Below are 21,841 nucleotides of genomic sequence, written 5' to 3'. Positions count from 1 at the left end.
AGCGCCTTTACTGCTTAAAACCCCTTGACTGGCATAAAAATTAGATATATATTCGTTTTTCTTTGTTTTTTTTTTTGGCAAAATACGTCATTCTATTTTAAGAATTTCAATGAATATTCTGAACAAATGATTCGTTACTACTATTAATTTGTGTTTTCACCTCATTGATTTTGGGCTCACTCGCGGGCTCCCTCTAGCGGTTATCAGTGATTTTATGATAAAACGGGAGAGAGAAGAAGTGGGAAGGCTCGCTATCATCCAGGTCCTGCTACCGTACCAAAACAGTGCTGCAGTGAACAGAGTCCGTGTGGAAACAGCACACATACCCAGAGTTCCGACTTCAAGAGCGAGTCATTCGTCATTCACATACAGATCGCAGACTTGCCAGGTGTTTCGGAAGTTGCGGGAGTGTACTGCAATATTGATAACGTCTACCTGATGCCCTCAAGTCAGATAAAATCTCCAGAGATTCTAAATCGAGTGGCCAAAGTGAACGCAGGTGACACAGACTTTTTTTTTACCCAATCACATGTGGGAAAGAGAGGTGAAAAAGGTGAAAAAAAAAAAATGAAAACAGTTCACTTCCAGAATAAATTCCTTTAGATTAAAGTCGTAATATTACAAGATTAAAGTCACCATATTACAATACTAAAGTTGTAATATTACAAGAATAAAGGCGAAATATGAGATTAAAATAAGAATAAGAATTTATTTAAAAAATAAAATTGTAATATTACATGATTAAAGCCGTACTATTACAAGAATAAAGTTATAGTATTTTGAGGGAAATGTAGTTACTGCGTGGGCTGCAGTTTAAGAGCAGAACGCTTTTTGTACCTAAAGTAGCCAAAAGGTATGTAAAATAGATAAAGGTAAAGTTCTGTTATGCTTTGGTGAGTGGGATGAGGTTACGGGGTACCTCCCTGAAATTATTTTTTGCAACTTGGGATGTGTGAGATGGAAACCACAAATAACATGTCCACACAGGGCCCGTATGGGAACCGGAATGTTTTGTCCACCTTGGCTCCAAATAGGGCTGTGATGACAATGATGATGTACCACATCAGGGTCAGTGATGGGACCAGTAATGTAAAATATTTTACACTGCACATCAGGCCCGGAGAGGACCCATGTGAGATTAAGGTGTTAAAGTTAACTCTAACATAAAAGAAGCATAACAGGGTCCCTGTAAAAACACATGTAGCTAAAAAACCCACTAAGGAATAAAGGCCAGGCTTTGAGATTTCTTATTTTCTCAGTCTTTTTTTTGTAAATAGATTTCATTGATTATTCTCTCATTGTCTTTTTATTATTTAATTTTTATCAAACATTTATTGTAGTCCATTGGTTTCATTTGTCTTTTGTAATGAAGGCGCATAATGCAAAGTATTATTATTCATTATCTTATATGAAGTTGTATAAAAGGATTTAAGCATGGATTCTTTTAGTATGTAAATCCAATATTTAGCATCACCATTAAGAAAAGATTGGCTCTGTTTTTAACCTGGTAAACAAGAGCACAGCTTCTCAGTAGAGCTCAAATTAATTTTCCCCCGTATGCATTAGCCTCCTCGACTTAAACTGGTAAACTGGTGCCTAACTAACACTTATAACCTCTGCTAGCTAAAGCTAATAACATTTTTCCTATCTTAAGCTAACCTATTTTAGGTAAAGTTAAACTATTCTCATTAGCACAGCTAGCTAGCTAACATCCGCTGTTGGCTAAAGATTATAACTGTAGTTTGCTAAAGCATATAACCTCTGTTGGCTAAAGCTAACAGCCGCTGTTGGCTAAAGCATATAACCTCTGTTGGCTAAAGCTAACAGACGCTTTTGGCTAAAGCTAACAGTGGTTATGGTTGGCTTATGTTGGCTAAAGCTAACAGCTGCTGTTGACTAAAGCTTATTACCTCTGTTGGCTAAAGCTAACAGCAGTTATGGTTGGTTTATGTTGGCTAAAGCTTATAACCTCTGTTGGCTAAAGCTTACAGCAGTTATGGTTGGTTTATGTTGACTAAAGCTTATTACCTCTGTTGGCTAAAGCTAACAGCGGTATATTTGGCTTATGTTGGCTAAAGCTAACAGCCGCTGTTGGCTAAAGCTTATTACCTCTGTTGGCTAAAGCTAACAGCGGTATATTTGGCTTATGTTGGCTAAAGCTAACAGCCGCTGTTGGCTAAAGCTTATTACCTCTGTTGGCTAAAGCTAACAGCGGTTATGGTTGGCTTATGTTGGCTAAAGTTTATTACCTCTGTTGGCTAAAGCTAACAGTGGTTATGGTTGGCTTATGTTGGCTAAAGCTTACATCGGTTGTGGTTGGCTTATGTTAGCTAAAGCTTACTGCTGCTGATGGCTAAAGCTTTAATGTTAGCATTAGCTAACTTTTTGGAATAGTAAACAAGTTTAAATTACTGTGTAATGGATTGTAGAATAATTATCATTTGTACTATTAAAATATTATCATTAATGCATACAATGTGAAAACACTCAGAAAAGAAACCCCAAGAAAATGTCTTTTTACAAATGTAGATACAAAGGAATGGATATCCTACAATTTACATAATCAACATTACTATGTAAAGCTGGAGATCTCTTATTTCCAAACCAGTTTAATTGTGTATTTTTTTCTTTTCTGTTTTAGCAAGGAATTAAGACACAGAGTGAATGAGAGCCCATTACAAGCGGTAAATTTTATTATGGGATAACAGCACATAAAGCACATCTAAAATCGATGTGTCCAATGCACTTTTAATAAAGGTAATATTAAAGGTACAGTTTCTAAGTACAATATAACAACATTCATATTAGAATGAAAAGTATTTAAAAGACAACATTAAATTTCTTATTTTTCTTTACAGCTGTATTTACAAAATGAATCAAAATACTTATTTCCATATTTAAGAATCCGACGAAGAGAAGGAGCAAAACTACTATTGTGAAGATACTATCTCCTAAAGAGAGTTCAAAAGAGCTGGATAAAAAGGTACATGATCATCTGTCCCCATTTTAAGATCAGTAGCAAACGTGTGACGTAAAAATTGGTGACAACCACAAACCGGCCTCTGCATTTTCCTACGGTTTAATGCTGCCAATGTGTGGAGTAAAACCCACCCCACCCCAGCGCCCACCCCTGGAGCTCACATTTAACAGACAACAGGAAAGAAATCCAAATGTGTATTATGCATATTTTACATACACATATGAATACTTTAAATACAATGCATTAGTCATTTGTTTGTCATAAGGAACAGAAATTGGAACATCATAAAACAAGGGGAAACACAGAGTGGATTGTCTATTATCCATCCATTTTTTTTCTTCTTTACAAATCCCCAAACCTGGGTCGGCAATAAAACACGGTCATTCTTGATTTCAATCAGACTGTGACCGATTCAATCAGAACGTATGTCTTATCAGGGTTACGACAATGGTTGCTGTTCAGCAGAAGAGCAGGAAGAACAGAAATAAAGAAAGCAGGCTGTGCATAAAAGGGCAAGGTAAAGTTTCTTAAAACAAACAAACACAGAACAGTAGGAGAGGCAGGAAAACACTGTTTTACAGAAAAAGTCAGAAACAAACATTTCAGGTACATGAAAAGACACTGCATGAAAAATAAAGTCGGAAAAACACACAGAAGATAGAAGTCACCTACGTGTGCAAATACATTATCATTTTGCGTACATGATCAAACGGTGAAAACAAGAGCAACAGCTAAATTTCAATTCTGCATCCTGGACCACTGAGAATAGGCACTCAGTGTAGTTTGTTGTGTATTATTATTGCGAGTATAGTCTTCATACTTGCTACAGAGAGGAAAAAAATGAGACGTTCCAGTAGAATGAACCTACAACTGGCAATTTCAATTTCTTGTACATTTAACACTTAACCACAGTGTGTATGTATGTGCTTGTGTGTGTGTGAGTGTGTGTGTGTGTTTGTGTGCCAAGTCCTTATTGACAGTGAGTAGATACTCTTTAGGCTGGAAAAAACGTGCATGAAAAATGTGCGTGAGTCTGGGCGTCAGAAACTGCGGTGTAGGTTAAATCAAAGTGAAGAAACCAAAGCGAGGCTAAATGTGGAATCATATATAAGCCAGAATAATCAGACTATATTCTTCAGTCACTCATCTAAAGTCCTTTCCAGCATTGGATACTACAAAAGTACCGCATTGTAGGCATTGTGTTTGAACAATTTGAACTCCAGCCAGTGGTTTTCACAATCAAAAGAATCAATACTGTCTTTCTGTAGCTTTTTCTTCATGGTGAGAAATCAGAAACACAATGTGGAATATAGCATCTTAATTCAATGATACTGCTTTTACTTCTATTCTTAAAGTGAGAAGGAAACAAGAGCCGTGTCCCAAGACTAGCACACTGATACAGGTACTTGCTGGGTAATTTATAATGTAATTTTTACCACTATAATAATTAATCTTTATCATTATCCTTATTATTTATCAAGTCCTAATATCAATAATGCATCAATACTCAATAGTGAAATGAATGGACTAATCGAGTGGCCTAGTCTAGGAATCAAGAAGTTTTGTTCACAAAAGTAACTTACCTAGCACCACACATCAGTTTAAACACAAAATTAATGTCAGCACACCCTACCTCTATCAAACTAACTCTAAAAGAGAGAAGTATACTAAAAACAGAGATACTGTACAGCATGATGTTCTCAATAAACAGATAAATATTTGCACTGAGTAGGTCTTAATAGCAGTATTTTCTTCTTACCTATACAGACAGAAGTTACAAAGTTACCTTTATACATGTGATCAATAATAACATTAAATATTGTGAATTAAAAGCAGAAAAAAGGTGAGAGAGGGAGAGAGAAAGTGAAATTAAGCTGTACAGTTTACAGGCCATATGAAGTTCTTAGTTCTCCACCTGGGAACAGAACCAGTCAAATATACACAACAAAAAATAATAACCAGAAAAAAATAGAGAGACAAAGAGAAAATAAAATGGGGAAAAATGTGATAAATAAAAGGTGTATTTACATGCAAATGTGAAAAGCCTATGCACAAAGATGAAGAATAATAATATACCATATATATTATTGCTTGACATTCGATTATGGCTAAAAAATTTTGTTTGTTTGTTTTTTGTCTTTTTCTTCTATATTCTAAAACATATCTTTTAATAACTGTATCAGCTGTGCTTTTTTTGGGGAGGGGGGGGTAAAAAAGAAACTAACAAAACAAAACAGAAAAAAAAACAACAATCACATTTCAACAATGCAATGAAAATGATCAGTAAATTAAGATCAATCAACATCTTAGTAACACTTAGTATCACCTTCAAATAAAAATAGTCTGACAAGCATGATGTCACACATTAATTCCTTTCCATTATTCAGGACATTTGGAAAAAATTCAGTGCCTTTGCTAAGCAGTAAAGAGTTTGACTACGAGTTTCCTAGATGAAGATATAGCTGTAAACTCAACTTGTGCTATTGGTGACTGAAAAAAAGGCCCTTTGAAAGTCAGGTTTGCATAATCTATAGTCATGAATAAACAGAATTAACAGTGGGGTGCATGGTGCCTCATGCTTGTGCAGCCTCATTGATGGGATCGAGCTCAGTGCTACTAAAAGTGTGTAAATTAAACCTGGGAAAACTAAGATATCCATATACCATATACTTCACCAGCTGACCCTGCTGCTCCTTATCTAATGTATTAAAGCCTTGTCTGGGGTTTGACTTAATCAAACATACTCTCTCACACGCACGCACACACACAAGTTCAGATGCATCGTATTGCTTTTTACAAAAGAAATTAAACAATTAACACAGAGGGTAGAAACCACAGATTAGATATACTGTTCTACAAACTACGATACATATACTATGAACAAAGAACACAAAGAACAGATCGCAGGATCTTTCGCTAACAAGAAGAATAAGCATCTGTACATCAACATGTAAATACCACAAATCCAGAGATGATGATTTAGTACCTTTGCTTCGATTGAAAAAATAAATTTGTCCAAAGTTCTACTTTACAGCCTGTATTGCTTTTAATACCTAATACAACTAGACCAACAAAATGATTTCTGCTGCGGTAGAACATAACTTCATTACACTTCAGTCTTATGGTGCAACTGAGTGCTGAAACTGACTTTAGGACATATCAATATGGATAAAGTAGACTGAAAAAGAACGACAACAGTCTTCTGTGTATTCAAAGCTTGTTCAGAGGGAACTCCACAGCAGTGGCTACCCTGTAGAAACCCGTATTAGTAACGCACTACAAATTCCTGGCTCATGGGCAGAATCTGCTAGTGGAGCAAAATGTAGAAGAGGTATTTGGCACATAGATTTATGCAATATGAGTGACAATTACAACAATCCCCATCCAGAAAAATACAAATTGGACCAAAAGTGTGACACTGTATTGTGTTCTGTGGGATTAGATGGTATTAGTAATGCGAATGGCCTGTAATTAATATTATTAGTATATGTTTATGATTTTAAATGAAACATTAACACAGCTGAAAGCTGAGTGAACTACTGATATTTTTCTATTTGTTTTTTAGGTTTGTGGGATGAACAATCCTAGACACAAGTATAACAACTGAAATAAAACAAACAATAGCCAATAATCCTTTACAGAATTTCAATAAAATGTTCTCCCTGAGCATTCATGTTGAAGTCCATACACTGCCAATTGAAAATAATAAAGGATTGAAGAAAAGGTTGAATTGGATTGTCATTCACAGTTTGACAAATGTTCATATGCAGTTAGAACTTTCCTTAATCATCTGGTCAGCAACACCAATCAAATACATTGCACTGAAAAACATGGCTACTGAAATGCTCTCAGAATCTATAAGTATATGAGATCATCAGGTAAATCAGCCTGGTAATACAGCCAGTGGTCTGTCCTAAGTTTCCCAAGGTTCACACTGTGTGGTGTAGACCTTTTCTGTCCATAAATCAATGATATTTCTTTTTTGAATATTCATTCTAGAATATTCTGTTGATGATCTTTCATGTTTGAATAAGCTTCCTGTATAAACCTGCAATTCACATTAATTATTCTTTTTTTTTGTAACAATTACGAATTAGAGTATGTCTACCACTAGTTCCACTAGTGATGTTCCAACATGCTGTTTCAGGTATAACAAGAAAAAACAGCAAAACCTATAACCGCAAGTGTGAACTCTGGGCTCTGCGACAGGCTGTAGGGTTAACACTTAAATATAGATACAGATAATTATAAAGGAAATTATCAATTTATCAATCAAAATGTAATGTCAAACTGGGTCCAAAATGATCATGTTTTGAATGAAATCACAAAAAATGTGAAGCTTCTTCTTTCATCATCTTTCATGAATGAATGACAACTGTGTCAGAGTTAGAATAAGGACAACTCTTCCCTGAGGAAAATAGGACTTGAACACAGATCATTATGAAGAGATGAGGAAACAAAATTAGATTTAAATTTTGATTTGGTGTCACCAGATTAAAAATGTTTGATGTTCGGCAGAATTGTTTGTTAAACGTTTGTTATCAAAGTGGTATTTCTGGATCATACTGTATGTGGTCATTATAATAGTCACACCATAGTTTAACTGGAATGTTACTGGAACACATTTTTTTCTGGATTCATCTGGTGCAGGAGAAACCTCTATGGCACGTTTATCAAGATTCACTCAACACACAACGAATAGGTATTCAGAAAAAAACAACACTAATACTAACTTTGCCTTGTTTCCAACAAAAACATAAAAAACACACACAATTCTAATTATTGCAGGGATAAGTGCTCTATAATCTCACTTTCTTTCTCTCCCACTCCCTCTTTCATCAGCTTATGCACTGTACATATTACAAAAATAGAACTTTTACTACCAGACAAGGCTTTGAATATTTCATTCTCTCTCTCTTTTTTATTCTTTAACTGTCTCCTAGCTATTGCTACAGCTGCTGGGCAAAGGCCTTAACAGAGAGGCTGTTTTAAAGAGCTCCACATTTACAAGCACAAACCCTGTACACACACCCATCCACAAAACAACACAGCGCAGAAATAGAAAAAAAGCTAGACTGTGTCAAAATGAGCATTCAGTGCCATTCGTAATGTTTACACACTTTCAAATTCTCTTAGATGGTTCCTGCAGAACCTCTTATGCAGAATCAGTTATGTTAAGGCAGGCATCTGAAAATATTTAAAATGTTTTGATAGTTAAATAAATTAGATTTTACCAATCAAAAATGCCCTGCTGATACATACATATATTACAGATTTTCTTTTTAGTTTTGTTTGAAATTGTGCTTTTTAGATTATTATCGTTATTATTATTTTCTTTGTAGAGATCTTGATATTTAACACCAAGCCTTGAATTCGTATTTAAATTTTGATTTGTGCAGCAACCCAGTTTAAAGATACTGAGGCATACTGTGATCTTCTCACCACTAGATGGAACTATTGCACTTGTGCTAGTAGATTTGGAACTCTAAACCATGTGCTTTACAACCGTTTATATATATACTAAACCTGAGACCAAAAAAATTGTATTTAGCACTGTTTGTTTTATTTTATTAACAGTTAACGGCTAAGCACAGTAGTGTCAGATCAGGTGGGAGTCATTTTTTAAAAATATTTTTAAACAGAAGCTCCTTTTTAGAGGATTTAGAGGTTTTGTGGATGGGAGGTGATTGCAGAGCAGAAGTAAAAATATCCAAAATATCCAAAAGCAGACATGCTCACCTGGGATCAGGTGTAGACTCAGGTGTGGACTAGGTGTCTACACTTCTGTAAGTGCTAAAATGCAGAGCTTCCTATACAGATATCTGTCAGCCTTTACCCAGCATATATCTTAAACCCCACCCACTCACACACAGCGTTGTAGGAGCTTCCAACTACGTGTAGCCTCTGTGACTCTGTGGTTTTCACTTGTATTTCTTTTTGCACATGCAACACATCACTAGGTAAATATACAAGTCTTAAATTAAAGAAAGGTGCAAATAAAAGTGCCTTATCAATTTTTCAACAATTAAGAATAGTCTAGCTACTAATATCATACATGTTATTTAAAATAGATTCTATAAACATTACTTTTTTTCTGTATAGTAAGTACTTATGACCATATACCCTGTAGCACATTAGAAAACAGGTGGAATGGACTTGCATTGTGGCGGTGTGCTCAGTTAAACTGCAAGCACCTGTCCAGAAAAGGATTTAATAGCAGATGGCCTTACATGATATCACTAAGCAACCATGGTGGATGGAGTCTTCAACAGCTAAAAGTAATTGCATTTTTTTAAAACTAGAATTACCAGAATTCTACTTAGTTTTTTTTTTCTTCTTCTTCTTCTTCTTCTTCTTCTTTTTTTTTGACGATTGTCCTTAGATAGGTGCCACTTCACGTCACCCCAATGCCGACAGCTCTGTTCCACATTCCTTCCAGCACTCCTCTCTCTTTCTTGCTATCGTTCTCTCTCGTGCCATCTCCCCGTTTCTCCTGCTCTCTCCCTCTTCCATTGCCTCTCCTTTTTCAGTCTCTTTCATTGCTGCTTTTCATTGCGCTCCGAGGCGAGGTTTTCCCACCAAAAAAAGGAGGAGAGGAGGCTAAGCTTGGCCCATGCATACAGTATACTGGGTCATAATTCTTGCACATACAGCAGGTTTTTGCCCTCTTTGGGCTTAGGGTAGATTTTCCACTTAGATGTAGTAATAATAATAATAATAATAATAATAAGTAAGAATTGCTTATTCTCATTAATTTGATCGATTTCACTCTAAACTGGATGCTTGAGTTGCTGGAACCAGTATATATATTTTCGTTGTTGGAAACATTGGAAACAGGTTCTGCTGATCATTAGGAATCATCAAGGGACCCTTCTGGAGTCGTATGCATGAGCGCTTCAGCTTGAGCCAGAAAGAGAGAAAGAGAGAGACAGAGTAAGAGAGAAAAAAGGGAGAGAGAGAGAGAGAGAGAGAGAACGAGTGTCTTCATCTTCTCATCCTCTCCCCAGGGCCCCCTCAATCCCACCTGTATCAAAAAACGAGGGGATAAACCTCACAAATTACCCCTCTAAATCAAACCCGCCTCTGCCTCACGCCCTCCCAAAGGAAAAAACAACAACAACAAAAAAACGGGAAAGTGTGCAGCAGGTTAGCTGTCCTGGTACGTGTTTGTGTATGTGTGTGTGCGCGTCGGTGTGTGTTGTGTATGTGTGTGTGTGTATGTTTGTGTGTGCATATGGGCATATATGTATGTGCAGGGCACTGGTAAAGTGTCTCAGATTCATGCTCGACATTCCCCACGGCGTTTTTGCCCCCCGGAGGGCAGGACGAAGGGGCCGCTAGCCGTCCACAGGCATGGACTGCTCAAAGTCTGATCCAAACAGCTCCTTGTATAATGGGGGGAAGTGGGTGCGCACAATGTCTGGGTATATTGCTTTGAAAGCAGTCAGCTTCTCTGTATGCCTGCTGCACAGCGCTCGCAGTGTCGACACTTTGCATATCAACTGCAGAGAGAGAGAGAGAGAGAGAGAGAGAGAGAGAGAGATGGGGAAAAAAGAAGAGAGATGGAGAGGAAAGTGGGAGATAGTAGTAGAAGGAGAAAAAGAGAGAGAGAGAGAGGGGAAGGGTAACACAGACAGGTTTGTTATTGTGATTCAGGAGAGGAACTCAGTGATGAAAAGGCAAATAAGAGGAGGGTATTTGAAGAACCAGCTTCTCCTCCCTCCCTCTTGCATGCCTGAACTCTCACACAGGGTTACACACTCTCGCAACACCCTCAAACTCGACATTCACTGCACAGATGGACCCCCGTTTCAATTCACTAATTTTACAATCTTTGTCAAGGAAGTGAGTGTGTATCTGTGTGTGAAATAATGCATTACTAGTTTATATATAAAATCCTAGAGTAGAAATAATGTCCAATAAAAACATTTATCTCCAAATAGTTGACTTTGCAGGAGAAGGCAAAGTTATTCTTAATTTCGAGGTGTATATTTTCTTTACAATTTACACACTTTTCCTATTTATTTCCTGAATTCAGCATTTAGCATGTAATGTTTTACTATGTGTAAAAATACAACCTGATATTGTATGTACTTAAATTAAAAAGCCTGTTGTTCATATATATATATTTATATACAGCTCTGGAAAACAATTAAGAGACCACTTCAGTTTCTGAATCGGTTTCTCTGATTTTGCTATTTACAGGTTTATGTTTGAGTAAAATGAACATTGTTGTTTTGTTCTATAAACTACAAACAAACATTTTTTTCCAAATTCAAAAATACAAATATTGTCATTTACAGTGTTTATTTGCAGAAAATGAGAAATGGTCAAATTAACAAAAAAGATGCAGAGCTTTCAGACCTCAAATAAGTTCATATTCATAACATTTTAAGAGTCCAGAAATCAATATTTTCTTACACACTGCAAGTTCAGCTTGGTTTGATGGCTTGTGATCATTCATCTTCCTCTTGATTTTATTTTTCAGAGGTTTTCAATTTGGTAAAATCAAAGAAACTCATTATTTTTCAGTGATCTCTTATTTTTTCTTCCAGAGCTGTATATATGTTTATGTACATATTAATTCACAGTGTTTGTTTGTTAATGAATGTGTGTGTAATCACCTTTGTGAGTATGCCATCCTCTCTGTGGTTCTTCTGCAGGACGTGCTGTAGGGCCAGCTGGATCTTCTGCTGCAGTTTCTCCACCTTCACCTTCTCCTGGAGCCAGGAACGGTCTGACACACACACACGCGCACAGAAACACAGAAACAGATGACAAGCTGGTAGTGAATAAATAAGACACTATGTGTAGAACAGAAGCTATAAAACAGCTCGGAATGTATATTCCATCTGACACGGTGGAATGGGAATCTGATAAAACGCAGTGTGTTACTCTTAGCCCTTCACATACAGGGACAATTGGGAATAGATTAGACTGAATATGAAAAAAGAAAAAAGCATGCCTGTAGTATATGTGTGTGTGTATGTGTGTGTGAGTGTAAAAACAGGGGGAATGGTTCTATCTGACTGCTTCAGAACTCGGCAGCTGCTGTTAGCTGTGCTCCTACCTGCAGACATCAACACGAACGCCGAGAACAGGGCGAGCTCGTCCTCAGACAGGTGCATAGAACACAAGTTTTTCCCAAACTCGAAGACAGAGCTGATCAAGTCGTCACAGCCTGCCAGAGGTAGAAGGGGTGGGGGGGGGGGGGGGGGGTGGTTGGGAAGATGCAGACAAAGGTGTCAAGCACACACTTGATCTTTAGCACAGGAAAGATATAAACACACACACTCACACACACCAGCACACATATACACCCTCCCTCTCAACTGCAACACGGCGAGAGGCAATAGCGGCACCCAGATTACTGAAGGCCTTTGTTCCCTGTTCTCCCCGTCACACACTAATCATGTTCTGGCAGATGAGTGCTGTTATGCAACCATGACTGGGGTCACTAACGAGACTTTTAGTAAAATCAATGACTGGAGGGGTTCACACACACACACACACACACACCGATACACACAAACACACACACAGACACGCAAGCATGCAGAGTCATTTCCATGGCAGAGGAGCAGCAGAAGCCTGCAGTCTGCTGCTCGGTGTAGAGCACTGCAGGACAGAGGCTGGCTTGTTGAAGGTGCCACACGCATTACACTGAATAAGACGCTATTGTTGCTACATCACTGAAGACGCCCACACAAATGCACACACTGTGATTCCTTAATATAAACAACACACACACACACATACACACATACACACACACATGCATGCACACACTTCCCGCTCTTCTCCCCCCTCAAATTTGTATTCATTCTGGCATTTGGACAGCTTTCTGGCTCAAAAGGCTTCGGATGCGCATAAGGAACTACAGTGAAGGGATTTTACTAATGTCATGGCATTCAAACATAAATGTTATTTGCTTACACTAGAGAAATCCAATGCCTGGATTATGGCTGTATGGATTGCAGGCTTGATAAAAGTCCCCCAGTGGCCACTCAATCTTGCTTATGGTTTTTCCAGACACAAAGAAAACAGAAGGCTCAGCTACAGCCTGAAAGAATCTGGCCAGGCTCAACATTAACAGGTATAAGAGATATATGGAGCGGTTTCAATGTGTTTTACTGTGTTTTATTCAGTCTTTTGGCAAATTCTGAGAGAAAAACATTTTTATTTTTATTTTAATGGTTTAGTCTTAATCTAACTGAAGGCAGCCAATTTATTAAGCTTTCTACTAAATATATTTGCAATAAAACAGCCTGGAAACAACCTTTCTAGTGCATACTTTCTACTGCATACTTAATAATACATATAATAATAATAATAGACTTGAGGTTTGTGCTATAACGTGTTACATTGGCACTAATGTGCTGCAATTGTAGGTATGCGCCCGCAGGCCGGGTACTGTAGATCAGCACAGCAGTACCTGTCTTACACATTATAGCACAAACCTTGTGTTTCTTATTGCGATTATACCAGTTCCATTATTGCTGTTTATTGAAAGATTTTGAGTTAAAGAGGACGAGAAAGTATGATCTGCTTGGTTATAAAATGAGTTAGTGAGTTAAAATAGTACCACTGCTGCTCTGTTTGTAGCTTCGCTGTTTGGCTTGTAAGCGCTGCATCGTTGCTAGGTTACCTGTTTGTGGGGGAGTAATACATTCTATAAGAGCTTCGGTTACAGTGTATTACCGGCTGATAACAGCACTTATAGAACGCCTCTCAGCCGGTCACATTGCAGGGTCAGAATTAACTGTGGTATTATTGATTGTACTGACTTAGTTGAGATACGAAGCAATGTAGGGGGTTTCAGATTTGCATTGAACCCCCCCAGCCCATAATTTTTTCTGACCTTAATTTAAAGGGCTGCCTTTGAAATGATAATCGATAGCAGAGGTTTAAATGATATTGTACCGCTGTGCAATGGCCATGTTTGTTTCTAACATGGTAACTTTAACAGGTAGGGACTGGTGTTGATAAAAGTTAAGCAAATACAATTTCTCAGGTAGGCAAACAATATTATGCTTTCTTTTCATCACCCATAATGGGTTTAGGCCTGGAGCTGCAAACAAAGCAAGACCAGATGATAAAATCACAAAGAGAATAGGAAACATACACTCCTTAAATAAAGAGATGCCAAAAGGCACTGCTCCAGAGCCTTCTGGCACAGTGTCTGTACCCTGACAGACAAAGACCGACAGCATAAACACACTCAGAGCTGCAGCTAAAGTGAAGGAGTTTGGGGGAACACAAAACATGATGCTGTCTTCTACTCACCTAATGACTTAAACACATCAGGACCAGCATACTTTCCATCGAAATAGACTGTGTTGTTCTGGGGGTCAAAGGCACGGCACATTCTGACAAAAACCACCTCCAAAGAGCCTAGAGAGCCAGAAAAGACAAGCGTGAGATTTTTCCAAGCTGAGAGAAACATCACAGACAGCATTTTTGCCATGAAATTCTGACTCATACTTTCTCCCTCTTTGGTTTTGGCTGTTATTGTCAAGGCTGTTTGATAACCTGCAGATTTCCTCCTCTTCCTTTATGAGCCCCACTAAACGTGTCTTAAATTAAAAAGCATATCACCATCACTGAAACGGGGAGTATGTAATCCAAAGAAATCCATATAACAACAGAAACGCCTCCACGCCGACTGTGATCTCCCTTTGTGCGTGTGTACCGTATGTGTGTTTGCATTCCTGTGTGTGTGTGACTCAGGTGGGCTGTTGTATTGTTGTTGTGAGTGGGAGATGTAATTCCGCTGAAGAGTGCTCACTGAGAACTGGATTAGAGGATAAACACGCCGTAATGGAAGCCATTACCGAGCTTTAGGGAGATGCCACTGCTTTAGAATGTCACATCAGGCGAGGGATCCCTGTCAGAATGTCATTATTAATATTGGCAGAGCTTGCACAAATAACAGGCAGGCGCACACGGAGGGAGTGCACAGCTTCAGGATTTGTTTGTGCATCGAAGAGCAGTTTGTCCGATCTTTTACAGAGGGGGGAAGCTCAAACTGGAGAATACCGTTTCGTATGTGTTTCATGTTCTAGTTATATATACTGTGTGCAGCATGTCTGTGTAGTACAGCTAAGCTCACACACTTTACTACCTCAAACTAAACATTCTTAATATAGAATTACAAAAGAAATCAGTGTAAATTGGAACTAGAAATAAGTTCTCAGTATTACCAAGATATCACTATTTTGGCGCAATTTAAATCAGGCAACAGTTTTTTTTTCCATTATTTACAAGTTTAAATATAAATAAACCAATAGAAATCTTCTATTGTACACTTCTACACTGACTTCCATTTAAAGTAAAGAGAATTTTAGAATTTCTGTGCAACAGTATATCTATACTAGGGCAGGACAATGTGGTAAAAAATATTGTATCACGATATTTAAAGACATTTTTATGATACACAATATTTATCATATTTACAGACATATAAAATGCATTAGTAGCAGATTCATAAACACAATAATACAGTTATTTAATACATTTATACATGATTAAATAAGTGATTTTTTCCTACATTGCCTATAATAAAATGTGCAGTTGGTCAATGTGTTTTTATAAGAACAGATGAAATTCACAATATATTGAGAGATACACTTTATATATATATATATATATATATATATATATATATATATATAATAAAATTAATAATACATGTTAAATAAATGTTATAAATGTAATGTTATATAATAAATGTTTATAATTTAAACAGGTTCATGAATATCTTTAAAAACATGAAGGCATTAGCTTACAGCAAACTCTTTTTTTTAAGTCTGTAGTGTCGATTTGTCTTGGCTAAGCCAGCAGCGATGTAAAGCACACACACACACACACACACCAAAATACCATACCTGCTTTGAGCAGCACGATCTGATCGTTCTGACAAAGCTCCATGAAGCCGTCGATGCGTTTGGCGAACTCCACCACATACTGGATGGCCTCTGTGATTTTAATGGCGCACAACTGCCACATGACTTCTCTGGGCTGGAAAAAGGAGAACAGAAAAGAAAAAACACCGTGTATCTGATTACCTTCTTTATGCACTTACTGTGTTTAAAGGTTTTACATACAGAATCTTTCACATCAACACTTTAATAACGTGTAAATAACAGCCAGCACACATTTTTCCTGTAATCTGTGCTTTCAGAGTTATATGGAGAGTGTGTTTGCTTTATGTATAAAATATTTGTTACTTTATATAATCACAAGCTAAAGGAAAGTAGGGCTTGTCTGCTTAGGGATGTTTTTTTGTGTATGTGCTATTGTATTTGTGTGTAAGATTCTATTTGAATAAGTGATTTATTTACATCCTGGCTTGATAAGTATATGAAGATCTGCAGATTTACATTCAAACTAAATGACTAATTAATAACAACAATCTGGAGATAATAATATGTTGATTTAAAATGGTAAAATAAATTAAATTACAGGCTGAATTTCCTATTATTTTTCGCTAAACTCCTTTGTGGTCCTCCGTTAATTTTAGTTAGCTATTTAGTTTAGCTATTTGTCTACTGCCACGCACCATAATTACACTTTGGGCACACGTTTCCATGGAGATCCACGTTAACACAGCGACAAGTGGAAATGGAGGAGCTACTGAACGCGATGTCATGTGACCAAGAAAGCCAAAACACTCACTGGTCCTCCTGTTTTTTAAATTGCAGTGTGGGTGCAAGAGTTTTATCACTGAGTAGAAATATATTTTTCACAGACGTCCCACGAGAAGCTAATATCCGTCTGGATAGGGCTTTTGACTCAAGCTGGAATGTAAGCAGACTAGTATATTAAGGTTATTTATTAGTCTTGGTAAAAGTACTTGTTTACTGGTATGTATTAAAGGTATTTAACTCCTTCACACCCTCACACACATATGACCACGGTCCTACAACATAGTTGTAGCCTTTTTGAAACCCCCAGGCCACAAGATTCACCACAGCGGATGCTTCTGCCTTCAGTGTCCTCTTGTTTAAAAACTAAAATGTGGTCACCTTATTATTAGGTTTTTTTTGCTATTAACTTCATTGCAACACTAAAGAAGCAAAGACTGCATGCCTAACATGCCTTCTTTAATCAAATACATATCAGAAATAGATAAAATTGCTTATATTTGGTTCTTTGTTATAACGTTATTGATGTGATGCTGTAACCCAGTTTATTTGACTGTAGTATGAGAAGATCTTTAATAATTGAAACAAAAAGTAAACCAGAAACTCCTGAAAGCCCAGCGCAACCACTGACGAGAAGTGGGTACCCGAGGAGGTGTGTATGTAGGAGGGGATGAGTAGGGGAGAGTGTGTTACCTTGTTCTGATAGCTCTCCATCTCCTCCTGCAAGAAGGCCTGCCAGGTCATCTGCTGCAGCTCCTCTCTCAGATACTGACACGTCTCCATGTGGGACTTGGAGATGTTCTGGGCCAGATGCTCTGCAACGGGCAAGCGGCACAGCGTCAAACACTCAGACACGCACGAGCACACACAAACACGCTCACAAACACACACGGAGGCTGTGCGGACGCACAGATGTTGCACTCTATACGTCCTAGGCACTGACTGTGCTTTTATCCAATTTGCCAATACAGAGAGGGTGATTTTAGCTGAAGAATGGTGTATTGTTGCAGAGACACTCAGGCAGAGGTTTACCCACACCATCTAACAACAGCCTGCTTTAAGTATGGACGTGTGTTATTGCTGTTTTCCCTTTAAATTTGATTTAGAAGCTTGTTGACATTTTCCTCTACCACCTCCAGGATGAAGCCCGTGGTTAAGAAGTGGAATATTTTATGGATGCTTTTGTGTGCTCTTCTGTATGTGTGTTTGTGTGTATCTGTCTGTATATATGTGTGTGTGTGTGGGGGTGTTCGTTCTTGTGTGTGTTTTAAAAGAAGAGAAGAATATATGTGCATCAGCCTCGGAAACAAAGGTCACATTTGCTTTCAATAAGAAAAAGGGGAAAAAAAACACAAAGTATAAAAATCCAATCATGTTGAAAACACATCTGTTATAAGGAGTCCCAGAGCACAAGGGGAACCTAAAAAAATGATTTCCCTCGATGCGTGCCCTGCTGGATCCTGATTGGCCCTAATTAATGGAAACTAATTACAAAAAAGAGGCACTTTTAATGAGTCTCGGAGATGAGTCTCCAACCTCCTGCTATTTTAAGCCACCTTTGTGTCATTTGCCCCACGGTTGAGTTCTTCCCCATCTCCCACCCCCAACACAGCAACCCCCTAACAGTAATCCCACGATCCTGACCGCAGCCACAGTATAGCTGCAACTAATCATTATCTATCTACAGTCGATTAATCTATCAATGATTACTCGATTAATTGCATAATCAAATCACTATGGATTCTCTAGTGTCCTCTCACACTGGCCACATCACAGAGCAACCACTATTTTTCCATTAGAAGTTCAACCAGTGCAACAAATGATTTCTTCTTTCATAGTACAAAAAATTACTAAAGCAATTGATGCGATTCAAATCAGTTGATTTTGTACCTTTTAAAATGACACATTTTTTTTTAAGTGTATTTATAAATGTAATAAACAGTAATAGAACAAAAATGAAAAGTACAAAATACACAAATAAATGCCAGTGGAATTAAAATGATGAACTTCTAATGCTTCCTTGATTTGGAAAGATTAATCAACTAAGGGTCGTCTAATCATTGCAGCCCTTTTATATGTCCCTTACATACAGTCAGGTCCTTTTAGACAAGTATTTGGACAGTTGTGACAAGTTTTGTAATTTTGCCCCTGGATACCACCACAATTGATTTAAAAAGAATCCACTAACATGAATTTAAGTTCAAAGGTTTAATCGTTTTTTAAGCCATTTTCACAGGCTGATTAAAGTAATTGGACAAACTAACACAACTATAAATATGAGGATTATTTGTTTAATACTTGGATGGAGATACTGTGCAGTCAGTGTCTGCCTGAAGTTTGGAACCCGCGGATATCATCACCAAATGCTCAGTGTCCTCCCAAGAGATGCGTTGCCAGGCCTTTACGGCAGCTATATTCAGTTTGTGAACATAAACTGCTTGTTTGTGGGTCTTTCTGCTTTCGGTTTTGTCTTCAGTAAGATGCTCAGTTGGGCTGAGGCCAGGTGATTGACATTCCACTTCTTTAAGCTGCTTTAAGAAGATCTTTAGTGGTATTTTGTGGGTGATTATTTATCTGTACTGTGCAGCATTGGTAAATCTGTATTATTTTTGCAGTATTTAACTTCAGAATCCATCTGGCTAATTTACTTCTATAAACACATCATAAACAAACAGCAAGGACCTAATTACACTGGCAACCATATAGTCTAATGACGGTTCCTTAACTTGTCTCAACACCTCTGCATATTGGACTTTATACTGAGAGTTCCAATTGCAAATGGAACAAACACTCAATCAGTTTTACTGATTGTACCATCAGTACAATCAGTAAATCTCTAAATATCTTTTATCTCCTTCATTTGCAGTGAAATAATGAGAGAACAGGCTCTTACCTAGCTCAGCCATGGAGACGGTGGGTGAAGTCTCGCCGTTGGTGAAGGAACAGTAGGGGAAGAAGCCTGAGCCGGGCGTGAAGTCGCAGATGGGCTCAGGCTTGATGCCGTTGATGTCCAGGCCGGACTGGTCGGGTGAGGGCTGGATGTCCAGGTAGAAGCTGCTGACACCTGAGTCGGGCTTGCTGCCGTCCGGCGTGTGTCCGTCCATGTAGCCGCTCAACTCGTCGTGCAGCTCGGTCAGGCCGTTGGCTGACAGCCCATAGGTGGGGGTGAGCGGCTCGGCCTCACCGGGCTGCTGCTGGTGGTCCCTCTGTTGCTGCTGGAGCCGGTGCTTCTGCACCTCTGCATACAGACTGTCCCGCTGCTTCTTGGACATGCGACCGAACTTCACCGCTGTGGAGGGCAGAGAACACACTCTTGTCAGGAAAACGCATTGCTAAAGTTCTCTCTTTTTTTCTCTCTTAGTTGTTTGGGGGCCATTATGTATATGCACTTAAAACAATTTGTGGTTTCAATCCAAAAGTTTGAAATGATATTCTTTAAAATAAATATCAGAAAAAATGCCATATTTAGGTGTTTAGACCCATTTTTTTGTGGATATTTGGAAATAAAAAAAAATTCTAAACTATTGTTGAATAGTCTTCTTTTACACCTTTTTATATTGTGTGAACAATTTACTATGAATGGACTAAGAGAGATAGCTGAATAAAAATATGCTTATAATAAGGCTTTCATTCAGATATACAATGGCTTTACACAGACCAATTTTTTGGTGGTTAGGTCACATTTATGCAATTTGTTTTTCTATGGTATTGCTTAAAGAACATTTTGTTACATCTTTATTATTGTTTTAAAAGTATGCATTGAAATATTAGGAAATAAAACCAAAAATGCTAAGCTATGATTTCATATTCTACTTTTCTTTTTTTTCCTTTTGTTGGATTTTCATTTTCAGTCTTTTTACATTGTGTGAGAATTTCACAATAAATGGACTAAAATATATAGCTCACTAATAGAAATTGCTTATAATAAGGCTTTCGTTTCAGATACACAATGGCTTGTTATGGTTATATACTGCAAAGTACAATTATTTTTTTATTGCATGGAAGAAACAGAGATAGAGATGTTTTGAGATTACTTTTGGGCACTTAAAAAAAATATTGTTTCAAATTAAAAGTTCAAAATAAAGATGGGACCAAAAATGATTTAAGCAATGCCATAGAAGAACCATATTTAGGTGTTTAGACCCATTTTTTAGTGGTTCGGTCACATTTATGCAATTTGTTTTTCTATAGCTTAGCTTAAAGAACATTTTATTTCACCATTATTATTTTTAAGAGTATATATTGAATATTAGGAAATAAATGCTTTTAGCATACTGCAAAAATGAAAAACTGGCATTCTGAAGACTACACTTCCCAAAATTTTATTGGAATAAACTGGAGATGCACGGCTACATGACAGCACTCGTTTACCACGGAAATCAGAGAACTAACAAGTTAACTTGTCTCTTTTTCCTCTGGGACAGAGCCCTTAGACAGGGAGCTTAATGTAGCAGCAGTGTGAGAATGGCCAGCCCAGCAGGAATGAGTTCTCTCCCGGAGCATTAGGAGAGTAATGGGTGTAAAATGCTTCCCCACTTTGACATCCTTACAGCATTAACTTTCCACTGCTTCTTACCTGTCAGATTAAGACAGGGCCAACAGGCCCAGCCAGGATGACTCAGAGAGAACAAGACAAGGCACAAGGTGCAGTGAACATGTACAAGCCCAGTAAACAGCAGAGAGATATGGAGCACAGAACAGCTACCACCGCTCCTGCCAGCCACTGGACCAGGCTTTTAGACTGGGCTGAATTATAAGATATTAGATTACTGGTAAGAAGGCTGGAGCTCATCGGGTTCAAGTGAGGACTTGCATAAAATACCACTTATTAATCATTGGCCTCTGGACTACTGATACACAGAGGGCTAAACATGTAAAACATCTCAATGTCAGATAAATACGTTTTGTTACATCTGTGGTGATAAAGTACATTCCAGTGTTTCAGTCTCATATCTGAACAAATCTATTATTAGTATCTGTAAGGGTGAGAGATGGTTCCACACCATCACTTTAACTCATTGTGTCATTTCTCTGATAAGCAAGAGATAACTGACTTGGACTACTCAGAATGTAAGGAGGAAAAGTTCTTGCTAATGTGCTGGAGAGGGAGTTTAGCACTGGCTGTGAGCCGGAGAGCAGAAATGGGATCTATAAGCACAGACAGAAGAGAGAAAATGAGAGCAGGGCTTGAATATATAAGCCTGGATTTATATTC

At 37.9% G+C, this 21,841-nt stretch overlaps 1 protein-coding gene and 1 long non-coding RNA gene across 3 annotated transcripts in view; one reads left to right on the top strand and one right to left on the bottom strand.

Annotated features, from left to right (window-relative positions):
• The first annotated feature begins 169 nt into the window (after window positions 1-169).
• LOC125799024 (uncharacterized) lies at window positions 170-2,941 on the top strand. Its single transcript, XR_007437838.1, has 3 exons — window positions 170-499; window positions 2,642-2,757; window positions 2,859-2,941. It is a non-coding gene; the product is annotated as an uncharacterized LOC125799024 (long non-coding RNA).
• roraa (RAR-related orphan receptor A, paralog a) overlaps window positions 2,666-21,841 on the bottom strand; it is a 441,123-nt gene continuing 421,947 nt past the window's right edge. For both annotated transcript variants that reach the window (XM_007246493.4, XM_022672210.2), the window contains 7 exons: window positions 19,520-19,915; window positions 17,320-17,441; window positions 15,868-16,000; window positions 14,267-14,374; window positions 12,051-12,161; window positions 11,605-11,717; window positions 2,666-10,482 (listed from right to left, as the gene is read on the bottom strand). In XM_007246493.4, the coding sequence (XP_007246555.1) occupies window positions 10,318-10,482; window positions 11,605-11,717; window positions 12,051-12,161; window positions 14,267-14,374; window positions 15,868-16,000; window positions 17,320-17,441; window positions 19,520-19,915 (1,148 nt within the window). In that variant the 3' untranslated portion in view covers window positions 2,666-10,317. The remainder of the gene's footprint in view (window positions 10,483-11,604; window positions 11,718-12,050; window positions 12,162-14,266; window positions 14,375-15,867; window positions 16,001-17,319; window positions 17,442-19,519; window positions 19,916-21,841) is intronic.

This window comes from Astyanax mexicanus, chromosome 2 (assembly GCF_023375975.1).
Source record: "Astyanax mexicanus isolate ESR-SI-001 chromosome 2, AstMex3_surface, whole genome shotgun sequence".
NCBI classification, from domain to species: domain Eukaryota; kingdom Metazoa; phylum Chordata; class Actinopteri; order Characiformes; family Acestrorhamphidae; genus Astyanax; species Astyanax mexicanus.
This window is presented reverse-complemented; position numbering and strand designations above follow the sequence as displayed.